Source organism: Neopsephotus bourkii, unplaced genomic scaffold (genome assembly GCF_033783945.1).
Source record: "Neopsephotus bourkii isolate Nb327-2 ecotype Australia unplaced genomic scaffold, CSIRO-AGI_Nbou_v1 NB_1749, whole genome shotgun sequence".
Lineage (NCBI taxonomy): Eukaryota > Metazoa > Chordata > Aves > Psittaciformes > Psittacidae > Neopsephotus > Neopsephotus bourkii.
In genome coordinates, this window is record NW_026902223.1 from 883,255 (window position 1) to 901,513 (window position 18,259).

Here is an 18,259-nt window from a genome sequence, read left to right on the forward strand (position 1 = left end):
CAGTGACACGGCAGCTGTGTGGAGGATGTGGAAGGGGGAATTAAGGTACTGGTGTAGGTGTATCCATGAATTGTGGGCTGGAGGGCCCATCAGGAGGAATGCATCTACCTGAGCTGCTCTGCTGTGACCAGAATACAGAGCGAGCCAGGGGTTGGGTCCGGATGGAGAGCTGTGCTGAGGGGTTGTGGGTTGGAGCTAATCCAGGGTTGAGTTCATCTATTTTTGCATGAGGTCAGGTGTATAATAGGACTTCAGTTCACTCTGGCTTCTCTCTACATCACAGAGAGGAACAGGGTCTGTGAACTTCAGCCAGGGATCTCTTTACCTTGCCCATGTTTTGTTCATCAGCCTGATGCTGGACCAGACACTGTTCATCTGAATAGTTCTCGTATGGTATACTTGTCTTTAGAAGAAGAGAATATTAAGCATTTCTAAACCACTCAGACAACATTGCTTTGTCCACATACTTGTATGATCAGGATTTAAGTTTACCTTGATATTACTTAGGACTAACCTGTGATGACTTCTCTTCCTTCTCTCACCTTTTCCTCTAGGCAAGCTTGGGACCTTGCAGTTGATATTTGCCTTTCCCAATTACCTACAATTATAGAGGAAGGAACTGCCTTTAGGGTAAGTTGGGTGATGCCTTGACATCCTGTGTGCCCAGGTTAAAGTAGGTTTTCAATAACAGATGTGATTTCTTGCATGTTTTGGCTAGAAGTTGCAGTGGGTAGAGCTATCAACATGCTGTCACAGCTCAGACTTTGTGAGCTGGCTGGGCTCGAGTCCTCTTCTGAGCTATTCCTTATGCTTCCATTTAAAATCCAGTGTGATTAACACCATGTAGGTGCCTGCTCTGCAGAGAGGGGACAAGTATTAACCTGTTGAACATCTCTGAGACACCTACAGGGATAGGAAGTTTGGCTGTTGGTTTGGGAGGGAATGGAAAAGGCTCAGCTCTGCACTGTGACAAATGATGGAGCAGACACATCTCTGATGGATTTCTTGTGTTCTAATCAACATCTTGCCCTCAAACCTCTTGATTTATGCCCATCAAGATGTGTTGTTGTAAGGCAGGGGAGGTGAGCTGCTGCTGGCCAGCAGTAATCCTGGGAGGAACTGCCCAGCACAAGGCAGGGAAAGGGATGCTGGGGGCTTAGTCAGCCTGGTTCATGTCCAGGCTGGCAGAAGCAGCTCTCGGTGTCCAGGGTGTCAGGAGGCCGGGTGAGTCACAGCATTACCTTTACCTGCTGCCATCCATTCCCCAGCCCCGCTGCGGGTTGAGAGTCCAGCCTGGCCCTGCAGAAAGCAATCAGCAGTCTCCTCAGGGCTGGTTTGTTTCAGCAGCACATCATAAACCACGTGTGTCTGACTCCTGCGTATCCTCTAGGCGCTCTTGCCTAGTCAGACCTGGAAAATCCGATAACCTGGTGGAGGAGGGCCTCGCCCGGGGGTGCCTGGGGAGCCACTGGCCTCTGGCGGGTTTGGGTTGGTTCATTCTCCCTCCTCCCATCTCCCCCCCTGCCTCCTTCCCACTGTGGATTTCCAGCTGGCAGCTGCTGTGTGCTTTGGTCGGTATTTCTCATACCCAGCTTGCACCACATACTTGGGGTGATGGATGGCAAAAGGAGCGTTTCCTCAGGCACCACTGCACTGGTGGGGGATGCTGCTGTGTCCAGGGACCATCTGAGTGTGTGCTGCGCAGTGGAGTGTTCTGGGGAGCAATGTCAGGTGATGGGCAGGTCACTGCTGGTGTTGGGAGACAGGAGATGCTCTGTGCATTGAGCAGGTTCACAGGACTTAAATGTGCTGCAAGATGTCAGATCTCACCAAGTAACCTATCCCTGGCCAGGTTGGACACAAGGGCTTGGAGCAACCTGCCCTAGTGAAGGTGTACCCTGCACATGGCAGGGGGGTGGAACTGGATGAGCTTTAAGGCCCCTTCCAACCCAGACCACTCTGGGATTCTATGGAATGTGTGTCCACTAAAAGGGATCGGTTTTGGAACCCATAAACTGCGTGAGTCTGTAAGTGCTGAGACTGTTTGCTTCACTGTGTTTGGTTTTGGTTTTAACTCAACTCTGCATTCCTGTCCTTGCTCCAACAGCACAGCCCCTTCTTTGCGGAGCAGCTGACGGCATTCCAGGTCTGGCTGACCATGGGCGTGGAGAACCGCAACCCCCCGGAGCAGCTCCCCATTGTCCTGCAGGTGAGAACCTGGGTGCCAGCGGGCAGGGAAGCCATGCAGGCTCCTGCAGGATGAGCTACAGCTGATTGGGTGTTTGTTAGACCCGTGCACATGAAGGCAAAGATTGCTTTCCTTCCCCCATACCTTCACTCTGTATCAGTGTTGGGCTGTGCTGCCTCCTCCTTTCTCTGAAGTAGCAGGACTTCTTCACAGAGTAGCCCGTCTTTGTTGTGCTCTCCTGCAGTACCTCCTCTTGCATGCCAGCTCCATCAGGCAGAGACTTTTATCTCCTCTCTGTTTGCAGAAAGTGGAAGCTACTGCACTGTAAATAGTTTGGAAATGGCTCCCTTATCTCTCTGGTACAGCCTCGAAGGTGTTCCCCTTAATGGGATGCTGAAATTTTGCTGCAAGAACACAGAAACAAGTCTCTGAAGACCATGCCTGGAAGGAATGTAGAGTTCTGGTAGGCATTTGCTCAGACTAGACAAAGTTCATAAGTATAAAGGAGAAGCCAATCTGCTAGAAACAGAACCCCTCATTCAAACAATATTTTATGGCAAGGCACATATTACAGTTGTCATCTGCTCTTGCCCTCTCCTCCCTACAAGTTTGTATTGACAGAAATATAAACCCTTGTTACGGCAGCTGCGGTCTCTCCTCTACCAGGCAGCAAAATTTAAGGTCTTTCTGTTTGAAGGAACGTGGTTCCAGTCTCTTGTGCAAGGATATGTGATTCCTTTCACTAAATGTGTGAAGACTCGCCTGCCCTCTGTTAGCTGCCAGCTTGTTTTGTGACTGACAGCACCATCAATCTCTGTAAAACCAAATCTTAATTTCCCTGAGCCTCCCAAGCCTTGGGAGATCAGCTGGATAAAGAGATGTAGGGTTTATCTCTGTTGCTGCAATGGGAGAAGGCAGGCTTCTGCACTAGCACCAACTTTGCTGCTTTCCAGTGAACTATATGGCTCTAGAGGGCTCTGCAGGGAGCTTAACCTTGCAGTGGAATTGAGAGGTCAGCTGGCAAAGGAACCTGCTTCTCATCCTGGAGCAAAATGAGGCAGGACAATGCAATTATTATTATAATTACAGCATGTTAATTGTATGGTGGAATATGATTGCTTGGTGGCAGGTCTGAGGTACTTTGAATCAGAGACCAACTGATCAGGAGAGGGAAGGAAGGGCATTTCAGACCCTTTGGGGTGTCTTTTTTTGCTTTGATCCCTTAGGAGTGCACTTAGACCATGCTGGTGTAGTCTAATGAAGGCTGATTCTGTTTTCCATTTGGATGTGCCCCTGGGAAAAGACAGTATTTGAGTGCCAGGACCCTGCTGCCAGCCATGCAGGGATTTGTCACAGACAGGGAAATGGTCCTTCGTAAATGGCCTTTTAATTGGGTTCCAGAAGTTGCTTTCCATGTCGAATTCTTGCTGTGCATGGGACAGGCTGCACTCAGGTGCTGTCCTGGTGCAGAGAAGAGAGGAGTCAGCAAAGAGAAGCTGGTGTAGGCACAGCCTGAGTAGCAGATGCTCCATCCTCATGGAGGAACCTCCTGCCACAACATCTCCAGTGCACGTGGCTGAGAACACCATTTGTCCCACAGACAGCCATGGGGACAGCACTGCTGCAGTCTCCTTCTTCCATCCTGTGTTGGCTTGGAGATGCCTGCTGAAACATGGACTTTTACTCTAAACTACCCTCTTGTGTCCTGGCTAATCTCTAACTTGTGTGTGTGGATGTTATTAGGTTCCCTATCCTGTGTTCAGGAGCAGAGGTGTACAAACATCAGGGTGGGACATGAGGCAGTGCTTTGTCCAGTCCATCATTTCAGTAAAGGCTCATAAGTCATGCACAGACTCCCTCATCCTCACCCAAGTCTCTAGAACTTGTGTCAGTTTTGGCTTTGAGTTATTGTGCAGAGCAGTTGGGAAGGTGGGAACACAGAAGCCTGGGAGAGGCTGGTGGCTTTGGGGGTTTGAAAATAACAAAACAGAGCTCTCCAAATAGGAACCGATTTGGTTAAGGGGTCTGTGGGATGCTGGCACTGTCGAGATGTGGCTTTGCATTGTCACCTGGCAATCCTGTTCAATTCCATCTGGTTTGCCCCAGCTCTGACAGAATGTGTGGATTTACTCGTTTCTGAAGGTCATGCCAGCAGCACTGTTATCCCCGTGCCTCCCGTTGCCTGCGTAAGCCCCCAGTGTCCAACATGCTCCTCTCTGTCCTTTCAGCTTCCTGTGCCCTGGTTTCTAGCGCTGCTTTAATCTCAACCAGCTGCCTCTGTTATTCCTGTGCTGGGCACCTTTAAAGCACACTGATAATCACGCCAAGTTCTGTAGTGAGTTGATGGAATAGGCTGGTGCCAACTAGGGCAGGCCGACCAGAATCCTTTCTCCTATGACCTGAGCCTGAGCTCTGATATTCAGGGTGAAACTGTTGCAGTGGTTAACACATCTTCCTGTTGTCCTCTTCTGGACTCTTTCTGCACATCTTTAGCATCAGTCATCGATAGTATGAACCATGAGCTAAGTAATTTAGTTATTCTTCAATAGCAAACATGAAAAAACAATTTAATTTGAATATGCAGTGTGGAAAAACACTGAGAAGGGGATGGAATTGGGGAGCTAAATCAGCGAGTCTCTCAACCCAAGCCCTGTGCTGAGGGATGTTTCTCAATTTAAACTGAGGATTAAATGTTGCATTCCAATATCTTACATCTGTTAAGGAGATTAAGAACTGAAAGTCTGCCTGTTAATATTTCACACTGGGGTGGGTATAAGCCAGTAAACTACCACCTCATTAGCGTCGTCAGACTCTGGTTTAATGAGATTTTTATTAACGACTAATGTGACCTTTTGCTTCCCTCTTAAGTCTCTTACATCGATTGCCAAGGAAAGCAAAGCCTCTTTTTCTGCTTCTGAGCTCTTTTGAGTAATGGCAGGCTGAGCCTTTTGCTCACCTCTGGATCCTTCCTGCAGATAGAGTCATGTTCCTGCTTTGCTGGGGAGAGGCGGGTGGAACACTGTGAGTATCTGAGATCCACAGGGGCTGCGGCGTTGGAGCCACTGCTCTTGAGAGAGGAATTAGCAGAGAGAACAAGTGGAGCAGTGATGTGGAGATGGAGGATAACTGTGTGCCCAGGAAAATGTTTGCAGGCTGAAGCAAGTCCAGAGGAGGCCATGGAGATGCTGCGAGGGCTGGAGCAGCTCTTGAGACAGGCTGAGAGAGCTGGGCTGGTTCAACCTGTCTGAACAATGGCCTTTTCCATTCAGGCCGTGCTTGTTCCAAGGGATGGAGCAGCCCTGAGGTCCTTTTACATTGCTCTGCACTCACAAGGATGTGTGTTTGTTCTGCAGTAACCCTTCTCCCTGTCCTCTGCAGGTGCTGCTGAGCCAGGTTCACCGGCTGCGAGCTCTGGATTTGCTGGGAAGGTTTTTGGACCTGGGTCCCTGGGCCGTTAGCTTGGTGCGTGGATGTTGCTTGTTGTCTTGTAATGTTGGGTTTATTTCAGGACAAGGGATAAATACAAGTGATTTATGGGAGGAAGATGGGGAAGATACTCCACAGGTTTGACAAATGGCCAGTGGTTTATGCGTTCATGTGTGTGAAATGGAGCGAGCATCACTAAAGGAAAAGTGGTTTGTATTAATCAGAGGCTGGGTAGCTGTTCATTTACATTAAACAAGGAGTTGTTCCTTGGGAATAGTTTAGTGTAAAATATTGTAAGGGACAAAACAGGAGGGAACATCTGGGACAAATAAGAAGGTTTGTCATGTCAAATAAATAACAGAAAGAGAGCACGTACGTTTATCATCTGCTCTCTCAGCTTACTGCCTGCATCATTTTCATCTCTTCCTTTATCTGTTTGGTCTTTGGATTTTATAAGCTCTTCTGAGAAGGCAGCAGCTGCCTTCTGCATTGGGAAAGTGGCTAGCGCAGTGCAGATAATAAATAAGAATTAAACAGAGGAGTGGTTTCAAACACTTGTAAATGGAGCTATTTGTTGATAAAAGTAATGAAGACAAACCACCAGCTGGTCGTGGAATAGCTCAATGATGGGACTTTAGCGGTTTTCTTTGCTTTCCTCCTCCATCTCAGCCAAGGCTCCCTTCTACAGCTTCACAGACAGCTTAGCCCTCTGTGGTAGGAAGAAAATATGTGTTAAAGAGGATTTTAAGACCTCTGGATTATAAACACTGGGGATCAAAACGCAGCTGCACTTCAGCCACAGCCTTTGCTCTGGTTGTGAGGTGCTCTATAGATCTCACTGATGCTCAGATGTAGCCCCCCAGGCCCAGTGCTGTGAGCACAGTCCCACCATGCGTGTCCTTTACGTTGCACTTGACAAAGTGTGACAGCAGTCAGTGTGATTCTCGGCGTGGTGCACGTCCTCCTGCGAGAGCCTCTGCTCCCATAGAAAAAGCAGGGTAAAAAGTCTGTGCAAGGCAAGAAGCCTGTTTAATTTCCAGTGGGAAGGCTGCAATTACTGAGCTTTTGCAGTATGTTTACTTGTGAGAGCAAATGGACCCGTCTGAGGAGAGAGCAACGTATCGTGAACATTAAATAGCCCAGGCTGGAAGCAGCGAAAGCGAGCTCTAGATTAGCTCTGAGCCTCCGTGGAGCAAATGAGTCTGAAAATATCTGGTGACATCCAAGATGAAAATGAGCGGCAGAGGGATGCAGAGGGATCCCCTCCCTGCTGGCAATGGATGGAATTGTTTGCTGCCACATTTCCCCTCTGTGGTTAACCAGCGTTCGCTGTTCTCTTCCCCCCCAGGCGCTGTCTGTTGGCATTTTCCCCTATGTGCTGAAGCTGCTCCAGAGTTCAGCTCGTGAGCTGAGGCCTCTCCTGGTCTTCATCTGGGCCAAAATTCTGGCAGTGGACAGTGTAAGTATTTTGAAGTTGGCTGTTTCTTTTGGGTTCCAGCAACTTCCCCCTCTCCCCATCTCCACTTTTTTCCAGTTGCTTTAGACTTGGGAGTTTCTCCTGAGGTGCTTCAAAACCACACTGCAGCAGCTGGAGACCAGGATCAAGGGGGACCTTACAACAGCTTCCCAATACCTAAAGGGATCTGACAAGAAACCTGGAGAAGGGCTTTGGACAAGGGCCTGTAGGGACAGGCCAAGGGGAATGGCTTGAACCTGCCCGAGGGGAGACTGAGCTGAGCTCTTAGGCAGAAGCTCTTCCCTGTGAGGGTGCTGAGGCGCTGGCACAGGGTGCCCAGAGAAGCTGTGGCTGCCCCATCCCTGGCAGTGCTCAAGGCCAGGTTGGACACAGGGGCTTGGAGCAAGCTGCTCCAGTGGAAGGGGTCCCTGCCCATGGCAGGGGTTGGAACTGGATGAGCTTTAAGGTTCCTTCAACCCAAACCAGGCTGGGATTCCATGATTCTGTATCACTTCAGGATTCAGACAGAATTTTTCTAGAAATAGCAGTAATTTTTGATGACTTTGGACTTGGAACAGGATTTATAAATGAATGAATGTGCTGATGCATTGCAGATGGTTGGCAGAGCAGTATTCACCCCCCAGAGCACAGGTTATTTCTAGCATGGCTCCATGATTCTGGTCTTCTGACAACATTTTGTACCTCTCATGATGAGAGGTGATTTTTGAGGATGGCCTTAGCCAGAGCTCTGGCTCTGGGGTTTAAAATACATAATGAAGCAGGTGATTGCTGGTGAATTTGTACAGTTACATGTGTGACTCGGTGGTTTGTGAGTGCAATTAGTTGAGCAGTATAAAATTATGAGGAGCAGTGCACACGGTTAATAGCAGGCATGGTTGTAAGTGATGTGAAAGGGTCTGAGCTGTTTGCAGAAGCTGGATCTTGCCTATTTGAGGGGTTATTTTTGTTATCTTTCTTCCCATGTTTCCATATTTCAGTATGGAGAATAATACTGCCGGTGTTGGAGTTTTCCCCCGTGTTGATCTGGCATTGTCAGGTTTACTTTTATAAATACATTTTCATTAACATCCTAAGAGGATTTTGGAAAGCAAAGAAAATGAGAACTATTCATCTTCGAGCTACTCTTGAAAAGCTTATTTTTGATGCATGCCTCTCTGCAGCTGATGCTTCAGCCCCAGGTAGGTTTCTGAGTAGGCTCATGTATAATGTACATGGTATGTCACACCATCCGTCACCCTTTCCCATGGGGAAGCTGATCAAGAGGGCTCTTTCCCCTCCTGCCACCATCAGTGTTGCTCCCTCCTGTGCTCTGTGCTGATGCCTACCCCATTTTTTAGCCTCTTAAACTTTGGATTTGGATTTTCTGCCACCATTGCACTCTCTAGCTCCACAGCCAAGTGGTGGAAGGGAGAAGAGGGCAGCTCCAGGACAGTGCAATGGGTGCTGCCAAGGGAGTGGACACACAGCATCTTGAGCTGTCAGCATACAGGGAGCAAGTATGTTGTCATATCAAAAGCAAAAAGAATACTTTCTTGTATGCTCAGTATCAATACAGGTGTGTCTTTTCCCCCTCTGATGACTCGAGGTTTGCCCATGTATGTTGGAAACAAATTCAGTTTCAAACACATTTAACAGAAGCCAGAATCACAGTGAGCATGTTGTGTAGTTCCCAAATTTGAGAGTCTTCTGTAGGTTTCATAGGTAATGTTTGGTAAACAGCACCTTCTGAATCTGAAATACTTGATTTTAGAGGGGAACAAAATCTCCCTGCCTGTAATAAGGATCATAGTCAGGAATTTAAGCAAGACCCAAAAATCTGCACTTTAAAGAGAACTGAAAATGTGAATATTGCTAAAGTGGGACAGTGGAAAAGAGATCTTGCCACCCCAGAGAATTGGCTGAAGACAATGGAAAACAAACATTTCTCATGCTTTTTAAAGCAATGGAGTGACATAAATAGTATCCTTGCTTTCCAGATGTGTGGCTACCATTTCTGATCTTGCAGTTAAAACAGATATTCAGGTTAAGTATTCCCTGGTAATCCCATAATGTGCCCACCTTGGAGGTGTTACTGGTCATCGTGGTCACCCAGGCCACCCTGAGCTGTGGCAGTGCTGCTGCATTCCAGGAACTGATGGGGTTTTTAGGGATGAGTTACACAGCACGTGTTACATGAAGGAGAAAGAGGAGATCTGTGCTCTCATCCCTCCCCAGTGCTGGAAATGTCCTATTTTATGTAAGTTCTGAACTTTCAAACCAAGCTGCAGCTTGTTTTGGTCACGTTGTAGTATTATTCACAAGTGTAGCTGCTTATTCCTTGAGGAGGAGGTGTTGCTGATGCTGGCTCTCCCTGCCTTTGCCAGGATCCAGCAGGGAGGGCTGGAGCGAGTCTGCTGCCTGCATAGACGCTGCCTCCAACCCTCGAGCCTCAGGTACTCGGGTACCAGTGGCAGCACAATAAACGCAGGGGGAAGATGGGCAGCCTTCTGTTTGTCTGCATTGCCATGAAGAGATTGGGTTTCATAAGAAACACAAAGTGTTCACCCTGAGAGGGAAAAGTGGGGGGAAAAGGAAGCTGGATTTTGTGCTGCATTACGCAGAAGTCAGGAAAGCCTCTTGGAGCTGCAGGCTGGCATCAGTCCATCCTCTCTGCTCTTTGGTCTTCCAGAGCCAGCATCTTTGTTCCCTTCAGCAATAAGATATTCTCTTGCATCTCTATCTTGCCACCCCCCCTCCTTTCAACAATTAGCTTCCTCCTTCACCTTCTACATCTGATAAAAAATACATGCTCCTGTCTCTGGTGTGAAGCATACAATAGAACCACCGTCCCTGGGGAGCTGGCTGCCGAGCCGGTATTTCCTCCCTTAAATTTCCACTTCTGTAGTATGTCTTCTCTCAGTTTGACCCTAATATGTCAACCTGAAAGCTGAGTTGGGTGTTAGCAAAACCATGGTGTGTGCCACGTGCTTCCCAACTGATACTGCCCCGGGAAAACCTGCATTGTTCTCCTTACAGGCTTTTGGAGGCAGTGGAGTTGCTCTGCAGTGTTTGTGTGTAGTAGGAGGTCATGCTGCTACCTGCTCCTGTTGTACCGGTGTAATACGTGCCAGCACTGGACCAAATAAAACAGTGATGGGTCTTGTTTGTGTAGATGAGTTGAAATCTTCTTGCTAAAATCTACCCCTGTGTAAGCAGGGCGTTGGGCTGAATATAGGGAATGAATATCTAAAGAATGAATATCCTCCTCCATCCCCCCGTTCCTTATGGATTAAGTGGTAACCACTCGGTGATGTGGGCTGCTGTAAGGGAAATGTGTGGCTGGGTTAGTGCATGTGGCAGTGTCCAAGAGTTGTCCACTGACCAGTCCCAAAACACGCTCACATCCTGGCTGCCTGGCTGAGCTGGAGAATCAGCTGCAGTCATGGAATCCCAGACTGGTTTGGGTTGGAAGGCATCTTATAGCTTATCCAGTTCCAACCTCCTGCCACAGGCAGGGACACCTTTCACCAGAGCAGGTTGCTCGATGACACAAACACACTGACACAGAAGGAACCAATGGACTGTCTGTGCTATTGAACTGCACCTCCCATGTCCTGGGGATTGGAAATCAAGGGGAGAGTTAGAGCAGGGGCTTTTAGAAGATGTAATATTAAATAATTCTTATTCTGTTAAATGTAAAAGCAAACAAACTAACCAGATTCCTCCATGATTTTGCTTGTGGTGCTCTCAAATGCTGGTGAAGGTTTAATGAAGGGTGATGTCAAGTTTAACTCTTCTCCGAAGCAGGAAGGCACATTCTCAGCTGCTGTGGTTATGTTGGGGTGGCAGAGGGCTCCTGCGCTGCTCTGCCCTCTCGGCCCTGCTCCTGCCTGGGCTCAGTTGCTTGTGCCTTATTTTGCTTCTCAAATGAAAACAGGATTTGAGAAAAATGATGATGACATGAAATGTTCCTCCATCACTGGAGGGAAAGCACTCCCGCATTGAAGTACTCACTGTGTTTCCTTTGTCTCGTTTTTCAGTCCTGCCAAGCTGACCTTGTGAAGGACAACGGACACAAGTATTTCCTCTCGGTTCTGGCAGACCCCTATATGCCTGTAAGGACAAGTCAGCTTCACTCGGCCTCTCCTAGCACTTGCTTAGCTTGCCTGGGCCTGCTCTGATGCAGCTGGTGCTACCACAGGGCTGCCTCCCACCTCCCACAGCACCCTGTGCTCTGTGGGAGGGTCATCACCAAGTTAGTGGCTGGGGAAGACACTGATGAAGTGTCTTGGGTGTAACTACTGACAGGGCTGGGTGATAACAGAATTCAAGCTTCCCCCTCTCCTGTTCCTTTAATGTGCTACAGACTGCACTTAGAACAATCTCATATCTCAGAAAGCACAGGGTATAGTTGTTCTCTGGCCTGTTCCCTAGCTAACAAGGAGTTGTATGTTGTTTAAGGCTGAACACAGGACGATGACAGCGTTTATCCTGGCTGTAATTGTTAACAACTACAATACAGGACAGGTAAGTCCCAGCATCTCTTTTCCTCCATTCTCTCCTGTCTCTTCTCTGCATTGTGCCTTGGCTTTGATAAACAGGTATTAAAGCACAACCCTGCCCTGGAAAACTGAACTAGAAGATTGCTTTATGTTCTTTTTGTGTGGACTAGAAGAAAGATTGACCTGGAGGTGTGACAGACACATTATGTGCCTGGCACCTGGACATGGAGGTTAAGGACACAAGTCACTCAAGTACTCCTCCAGGCAGCGTACTAAGAAATAGTGCCTGGTTCCTGTCAAGTGGGAGCTTGAGGGCTGTTGTAAAGTTCTTGGGAAGGGTATGGAGTGAGCCATAAACCCTGGGGCTCTGACAGGTGCAAGGAGTATTTCCAACAAGGGAAAAAACAGGCTTTATGCGTTACAGGAAGCATTTCTGTTACTCAGCTAGTTAACCAGCTCTAGCAGTGTGCAGTTGACCTTCCCTTCATGCTGCTTCCAGATGGTATTTTATAACAAAACCAATATACAACCACCAGATAATTATTTTCTCTCGATTTCCTGTCTACTTCAGAAATAATCTCTTTTGATGATGAGGTGGGAAGCTGCCATCCGAAATAAATGGCATTGATTTGTGTTGTAGGAAGCCTGCCTTCAAGGAAACCTGATTGCTATTTGCCTGGAGCAGCTGAATGATCCACATCCTCTCCTGCGTCAGTGGGTGGCCATTTGTTTGGGCCGCATTTGGCAGAACTTTGACTCAGCCAGGTGGTGTGGTGTGAGGGACAGTGCTCACGAGAAGCTCTACAGCCTCCTCTCGGATCCCATTCCTGAGGTAAAATCCCACTTTTCAACTGAACACCACTGGAATTGCCAGAATCATGGTAGAGGGCTATGGAAATCCTTGCAAAACCAGGGCTTCAAGAGCCTTACCATTGCATCTGGTTCACAGAAGGATCTCATGGCTGTTTCTTCAAGGTGATATAAATCAGAAAAGGCCTGCCAGAGAATTAACCACAGAAATGCAGGGGGAGTTCGTACAGCCTGGGAGTCCTGGGATTGTGGCTCCAAAGTTTTTGCTTACTTGCATATCAGAAGCTTGTTAAAATAGTGGTCCCAAAACACGCTGTGTGTTGCAAAAACCCCTCTGGTCTTTCTGCTCAAGCATGAGAGCTGTCCTCCTGGTATGTGTGAAAATACATCTTTAATTCAATGTGTTCTACCTTTGTGACAAACTCTCCAAGAGAGAAGTGGTTCATGTGCTGTGATTGACAGAGCCTGTCAGACCCTGGTGAAATTACATCGCATGTGGGAGAAGTCAGCCTGGAGATAAATACCACTGCTAACGTGCAGCGAGTAAAGATGAGGTTCCCCTCTGCACTCAGGCTCTGTCCTGCATCCTGTGAGGGTGCTGAGGCGCTGGCACAGGGTGCCCAGAGAAGCTGTGGCTGCCCCAACCCTTACAGTGTTCAAGGCCAGGTTGGACGGGGCTTGGAGCAAGCTGCTCCAGTGGAAGGTGTCCTTGCCCATGTCAGGGGTTGGAGCTGGTGGAGCTTTAAGGTCCTTTCAACCCAAACCAGGCTGGGGTTCTGTGATCCTCCACCTCCTTTCTCTGGCCCCATCTTTCCTCCATTTTATAAGCACTTGTGTGAAGGCCAGGCTAACCCGTCCTTCCAGCACACCCACTCGGGGACACCAGGTGGGTGTTTCTACTTCACAAAGCACATCCTGCAGTTACCAATTGCACCATATCCCACTGTCTGCAGGCTGTGCCCAGGCAAGCTGTAAGATCACCAGACCATCTGATCCCTCTGTTCCTTGTTTGATCTGGCAAAGTTCATCCTGATTTGAGCTGTTCTTTTCTCCTTTGCTTTTTTCCATCATCTTCTACCTTTCTGTAAGCCCTTAGCCAAAGACTCTAGTTCAGAACTCCTATTAAAGATTCACATCCCAGCAGTAACTCCTCATCTACCTTATTCCCGTTAATTAATATTCTAGGCAACATCAACTGGAAAAAGCACCCGTGGGAAGGTCACTGAGTATTCTGGGAAATTAAATATACTCCTGCCTCTGTGAACAGTTAAAACTCAGTGCTCTGCTGACTCTGTTTTGGCTTTTACTCTCCATGGGCTCCCCTTTAACAACCAATATTTGCCTGACACAGTAGTCCAGGTTTCCAGAGATGCCTTTTGTGGGGATAAAGCAATCCCAGTGGCAAACCTTGGGCTGGAAACGAGGGAAATACTAATGAGTGTTTGTGTCCCTCAGGTTCGCTGTGCTGCAGTCTTTGCACTGGGAACTTTTGTGGGCAACTCTGCTGAACGGACCGATCACTCCACCACCATTGACCACAACGTGGCCATGATGTTGGCCCAGCTCATCAACGATGGGAGCCCCATGGTTCGAAAGGTACGGAAGGGCTGGTGGCACAGGGGAATCAGAGCATGTGTTATTTAATAGACTTTTCAATGAGCTTGACTCATTTGGAAGTATCTGCTTTGTTGTGAAGTCTTTTAACTCCCGTTCCTGCTGAGAAGCGATACACACAAGTGACGCCACCAGCAGAAAGAGCAGCATCAGCCCCTGCTGTGGCTCTGCTTGGCACTGAGCCTCGTACTCATTCATGCTCAGGGAGGTCACCAGCAGCAGCCTTCTGGGTGCTGCTTTATCCACTTGCCCTTGCTCAATGTACATACTACAACATCCCAGAAGGAGCCTAGTGACAGGAGTAGCACAAGTGGAGCATGTTGTAGTATCCAGGTGTTGACAAGATGGTTGTTGAGATTAAAATGTTTCTGCTGTTTAACAGTGGACCTCTGATTTAGTTCAATTCTGCTAAGCAAATGCCTGAAATAGGAGTAACAATCTCAGATTTCGGTGGGAATTTAAATATCCTGTTGTTTTACATAAAGAGAATGTGATGACAGGGGTAAGGAAGAAGAGCAGTTTCACTCAAGTCTTTTTCAGGTGCAGAAACCTCTGAGAAGTCTTGCTGGGCTACTCTTCTCATAATGCTCTTCTTTTGATTACTGTTCTGATTGCAGTATTTGACATTACAGGAGCTCAGGTTTTAAATGAATCAGTAATAGTGTTGCTAGAAACATGGAGTCTGGCTGTGCTGGGAGAAGAAAACGGGAGGGAGCAAGAGTGCTGAGGAGAGAATCTGGGAGCTCTGTTCAGTAATAAGGTCTTGCTGCTTTTAGAGACCATAAGGACAGTGACAGACTGCTCCAGGTTCTGGAGAATCACACCTTCTGATGTGCCTGCCATTGTACATCAATAGTGCATTAAGTAGTTTTTGACATTCTAGATTGTTCTGTGGGTGTACTTAGGTGCCCTAGTGCTTGTGTTTACTTACTGGAACATCGACACCCTGACAGTTGTCACCAGCATTGTGAGGATTAATTTCTGTTGTCTCGCTCCAGCATTTAATCAGTTTAATTCAGGAGAACTGCACGTCACTGTGTGCTCTTTGAGAGTCATAAATCTCCCTTTTGGAGATTAGTCCTCTGAACAGAGAGCAGCAACCAAAGCCAGCTCCACCTCTTCCATTTGCTATTTCCAACAGCCTGGCACATGGTACTTAACCGACGGTCTGAGCTTCACCTTCTCTACCCTGACCTGGTAATTCAGGTTCTTAGGCTGCAGCTCTGAGAATGAACATGAAGAGGCTGGTGATCCCTTGCAGGCAGCACCGTAGCTGTTGATGCTGCAGGGCATTGCGAGGCTGCGTGGTTCAGTGCAGGAGTCAAACACTGGGGCTCTTGGAGGAAGAGCTGAGCCATGTCCCCAGGGGCCTCTTGTCACATTCTGTTTCCTTCAGCTCAGAGCAGATGCAGGACAGGCTGCAGGATGAGCGCTCTGCCTGTGCAGCACAGGGAGAGGGTCAGGCTGTGCCACAGGGGCTGAGGCACGGATCCTCAGCTCAGCTCACCACTGCTCTGCAAGAGACCTACGCTGCGTGTGGGCATCACAGGAGCTGAGGGAGTTGGGTGCTCATCACCAGTTCAATACTTCCTGTGACACTGCATCACTTTGACAGTATTGGGCAAAATCAGAGAGCAGCGGGAGCCTGCTAAGGTATAAAAGACTTAGGATTAGATTTGAAGCAGGGCTTTCATCCCTGTGAAGTGAGAATGATTAGTCTAGATAGCCACCCAATAACATCAATAATAATGACTTTGTGTTTCCCTTTGTTCCGTTGTTCCTGACCTACATAACCATAAAATACCCACTTCTGCTTTTTCCATAGGAGCTGGTGGTGGCTTTAAGTCACCTGGTGGTTCAGTATGAGAGCAATTTCTGCACAGTTGCCTTGCAGTTCATGGAGGAAGAGAAGAATTACCCTCTCCCTTCTCCAGCTGCCCCAGGTAGGTGGTTTGGGTTCCTGTGGGTAGAAAAATGTATAGTCTGAAAGTGCTTGGGAACTTTTACTTAAGGAGTTTGCCCAACACAATGAAATTCTTGCTGGTGGTGATTTATCAAACAGCATCATTGCTACAAAGGTGAGTGGCACAGTGGGGAGCTCTAATGTCTGTTTAGCATTATAATATATTGCACTGCAGAAATGCATCCTCTGCTGAGTCTCCATCTAAAACACAGCTAGAGCTCACCAGCAGGCTGCAGAGACTGAACACCCTGTCAATTCGAAGGGATTCCCTTTGGATCAAGGTTGAAGCCCGTTTGTCAAAGCAGCACACAGGCTTACCAGCCTTTCCCTCGCCTCAAATTCTACCTAAAACTTGAGTGTCACATTGACCCTGTGAGAAGCCTCACCACGTAGCAAAGAACCAGCCTTGCTCTGTGCATTGGAAATCTTGAGGGATAATAAGACTGCTGCAATGAAAGCTTGGAGACAAGACCGTGTGCTGTTTCTGCAATGAGAGGTTTAATCTCCCTATTTCTGAATAACTGAATCATATTGGAAAGTAAGCTTCTCCCCATTTGTCCTTTTTGCTGCAGGAAAAAACATTACATGCAGTTATTATATTGCCTTTCCTTATCCAAAAGATTCCTGAAGTATTTATAAGTAGGATGCAGTGGAAGCAACAGCCCCACCACCATAATGCAGTCGCCTCTGCAGTGAAATAAAAGCACTACTCTGAAACCTGTTTGTGTATTTGGGAGTGAAAATGAAAGAGTTTGGTAAATTATAAGGTCATAGACAAAATATGGGTTGAAAACAGGCCTGAAATTTGGTCAAGAAACCAGAATTTTCAGAACACTTTTTATAATGTGAAAATGTAATGAGCAGAAGCAGACAGAAGCCTGCAGATGCTGCCTACTGAATGGTGCCTGCTGCAGCAGCGGGGCCTAGCACAGTGTCTGGGCAGTGGCCCAGCAGCAACCTGGAGGGAAGAGTCATTGTGGTTCTCTGCAGGCACTGGCAGGGCTCAGCTCACCTGGCTTCATTGGATGTGACAAAATCACAGCCTGGACAGCACAGACATACGCTCTGTGCTGATGGTGTGTGCAGAGAATCCTTTGTCACCCCTCAGTCTGGTTTAGCCTAATGGGCGATGACTACATTCTGTTCATATTGGTGGTATTTTAGTGATACATTTGCTGGGAAATAACCAGAAGGTTATGGTGCTTTGGTTCCATCTCCAAGTGCTGGATTTTGCCTCCACAGAGGGTGGGAGTTTGACCCCGGTGCGGGACGGCCCGTGCACGCCCAGGCTGAGGTCCGTCAGCTCCTATGGGAACATCCGCGCAGTTACCACCGCTCGCAACCTGAACAAGTCCTTGCAGAACCTCAGCTTGAATGAAGAATGTAAGAGACACTGCAGAACGCTTTCATTCCCCCACCCCTCGTACAAGCCAGGCAATTCCATGTGCCAGACAACACGAGCTGAAAGCAGCGCTTCAGCCCAGATTGTCCCGCTGCCAGCTCCAAGGGCTTACAGGAGAAGCCACCTCATAACTAGGTTCAATTTTCTGGTCATTAGCATTGATTTTTCAGAGTCTTTGTGGACCAAAAAGGTGCTTTCCAACTCACTAATATACATGGATTTTTACCTGAATCTTTTCTGACCCCTTGATGCTTGCTCTGTATTTAAACATTCAGTATTTAAAAGGGGATGTTGTGGGTTTGCCTACGCCTTCACTGAATGTTTCAGGGTTTAGGAAAGCGCTGTTCTACCAAGGTGAAACCTGTTCTCACTAGTTCTTATTTCAGCATCTCCCTCTTTCCTTTTGGCAGCTGGGAGCTCTGTTGCGTTTTCTCCTGGGAATCTGAGCACCAGCAGCAGCGCCAGCAGCACCTTGGGCAGCCCTGAGAACGAAGAATACATCCTCTCATTTGAGACCATTGACAAGATGAGACGAGTCAGCTCTTACTCTTCTCTGAACTCACTAATAGGTGAGTACAGACTCTGCTGCCCTTCCTTTGGCGTTGCCTTTCTTCACACACTTGCTTTCGTGGAAAGTTTGGATCTCAGCTCTTACTCCAGCAGAATTCCTCCTAGCAGTAGAAATGTTAATTTCCTCTATGTGTTTTCTGGAAGAAGTGATGATGATTCAGCTCTCCAGAGCTAAAAGATTCTGGGATTGTAATTCCTGAGCCCCTGTGGCAGTTTAAAATCATGTGCTCATTAGAAACTTGATCAGTTCATTTGCTTTTGACTGTAGGTGATGAAATCTGATGTTCCAAAGCATGACAAGAATTCAGGGAAATTTCTCTCCATCTTA

General features: G+C 47.8%; 1 protein-coding gene across 4 annotated transcripts in view; it reads left to right on the plus strand.

Moving 5' to 3' along the window:
- Window positions 1-18,259, plus strand: part of RPTOR (regulatory associated protein of MTOR complex 1) — a 113,794-nt gene that overhangs the window by 54,572 nt on the left and 40,963 nt on the right. For all 4 annotated transcript variants that reach the window (XM_061377191.1, XM_061377192.1, XM_061377194.1 and 1 more), the window contains exons 10-20: window positions 555-630; window positions 2,108-2,209; window positions 5,567-5,650; window positions 6,963-7,073; window positions 11,111-11,185; window positions 11,532-11,597; window positions 12,213-12,404; window positions 13,838-13,978; window positions 15,822-15,939; window positions 17,202-17,342; window positions 17,772-17,930. In XM_061377191.1, coding sequence (XP_061233175.1) covers window positions 555-630; window positions 2,108-2,209; window positions 5,567-5,650; window positions 6,963-7,073; window positions 11,111-11,185; window positions 11,532-11,597; window positions 12,213-12,404; window positions 13,838-13,978; window positions 15,822-15,939; window positions 17,202-17,342; window positions 17,772-17,930 — 1,265 coding nt within the window. The remainder of the gene's footprint in view (window positions 1-554; window positions 631-2,107; window positions 2,210-5,566; window positions 5,651-6,962; window positions 7,074-11,110; window positions 11,186-11,531; window positions 11,598-12,212; window positions 12,405-13,837; window positions 13,979-15,821; window positions 15,940-17,201; window positions 17,343-17,771; window positions 17,931-18,259) is intronic.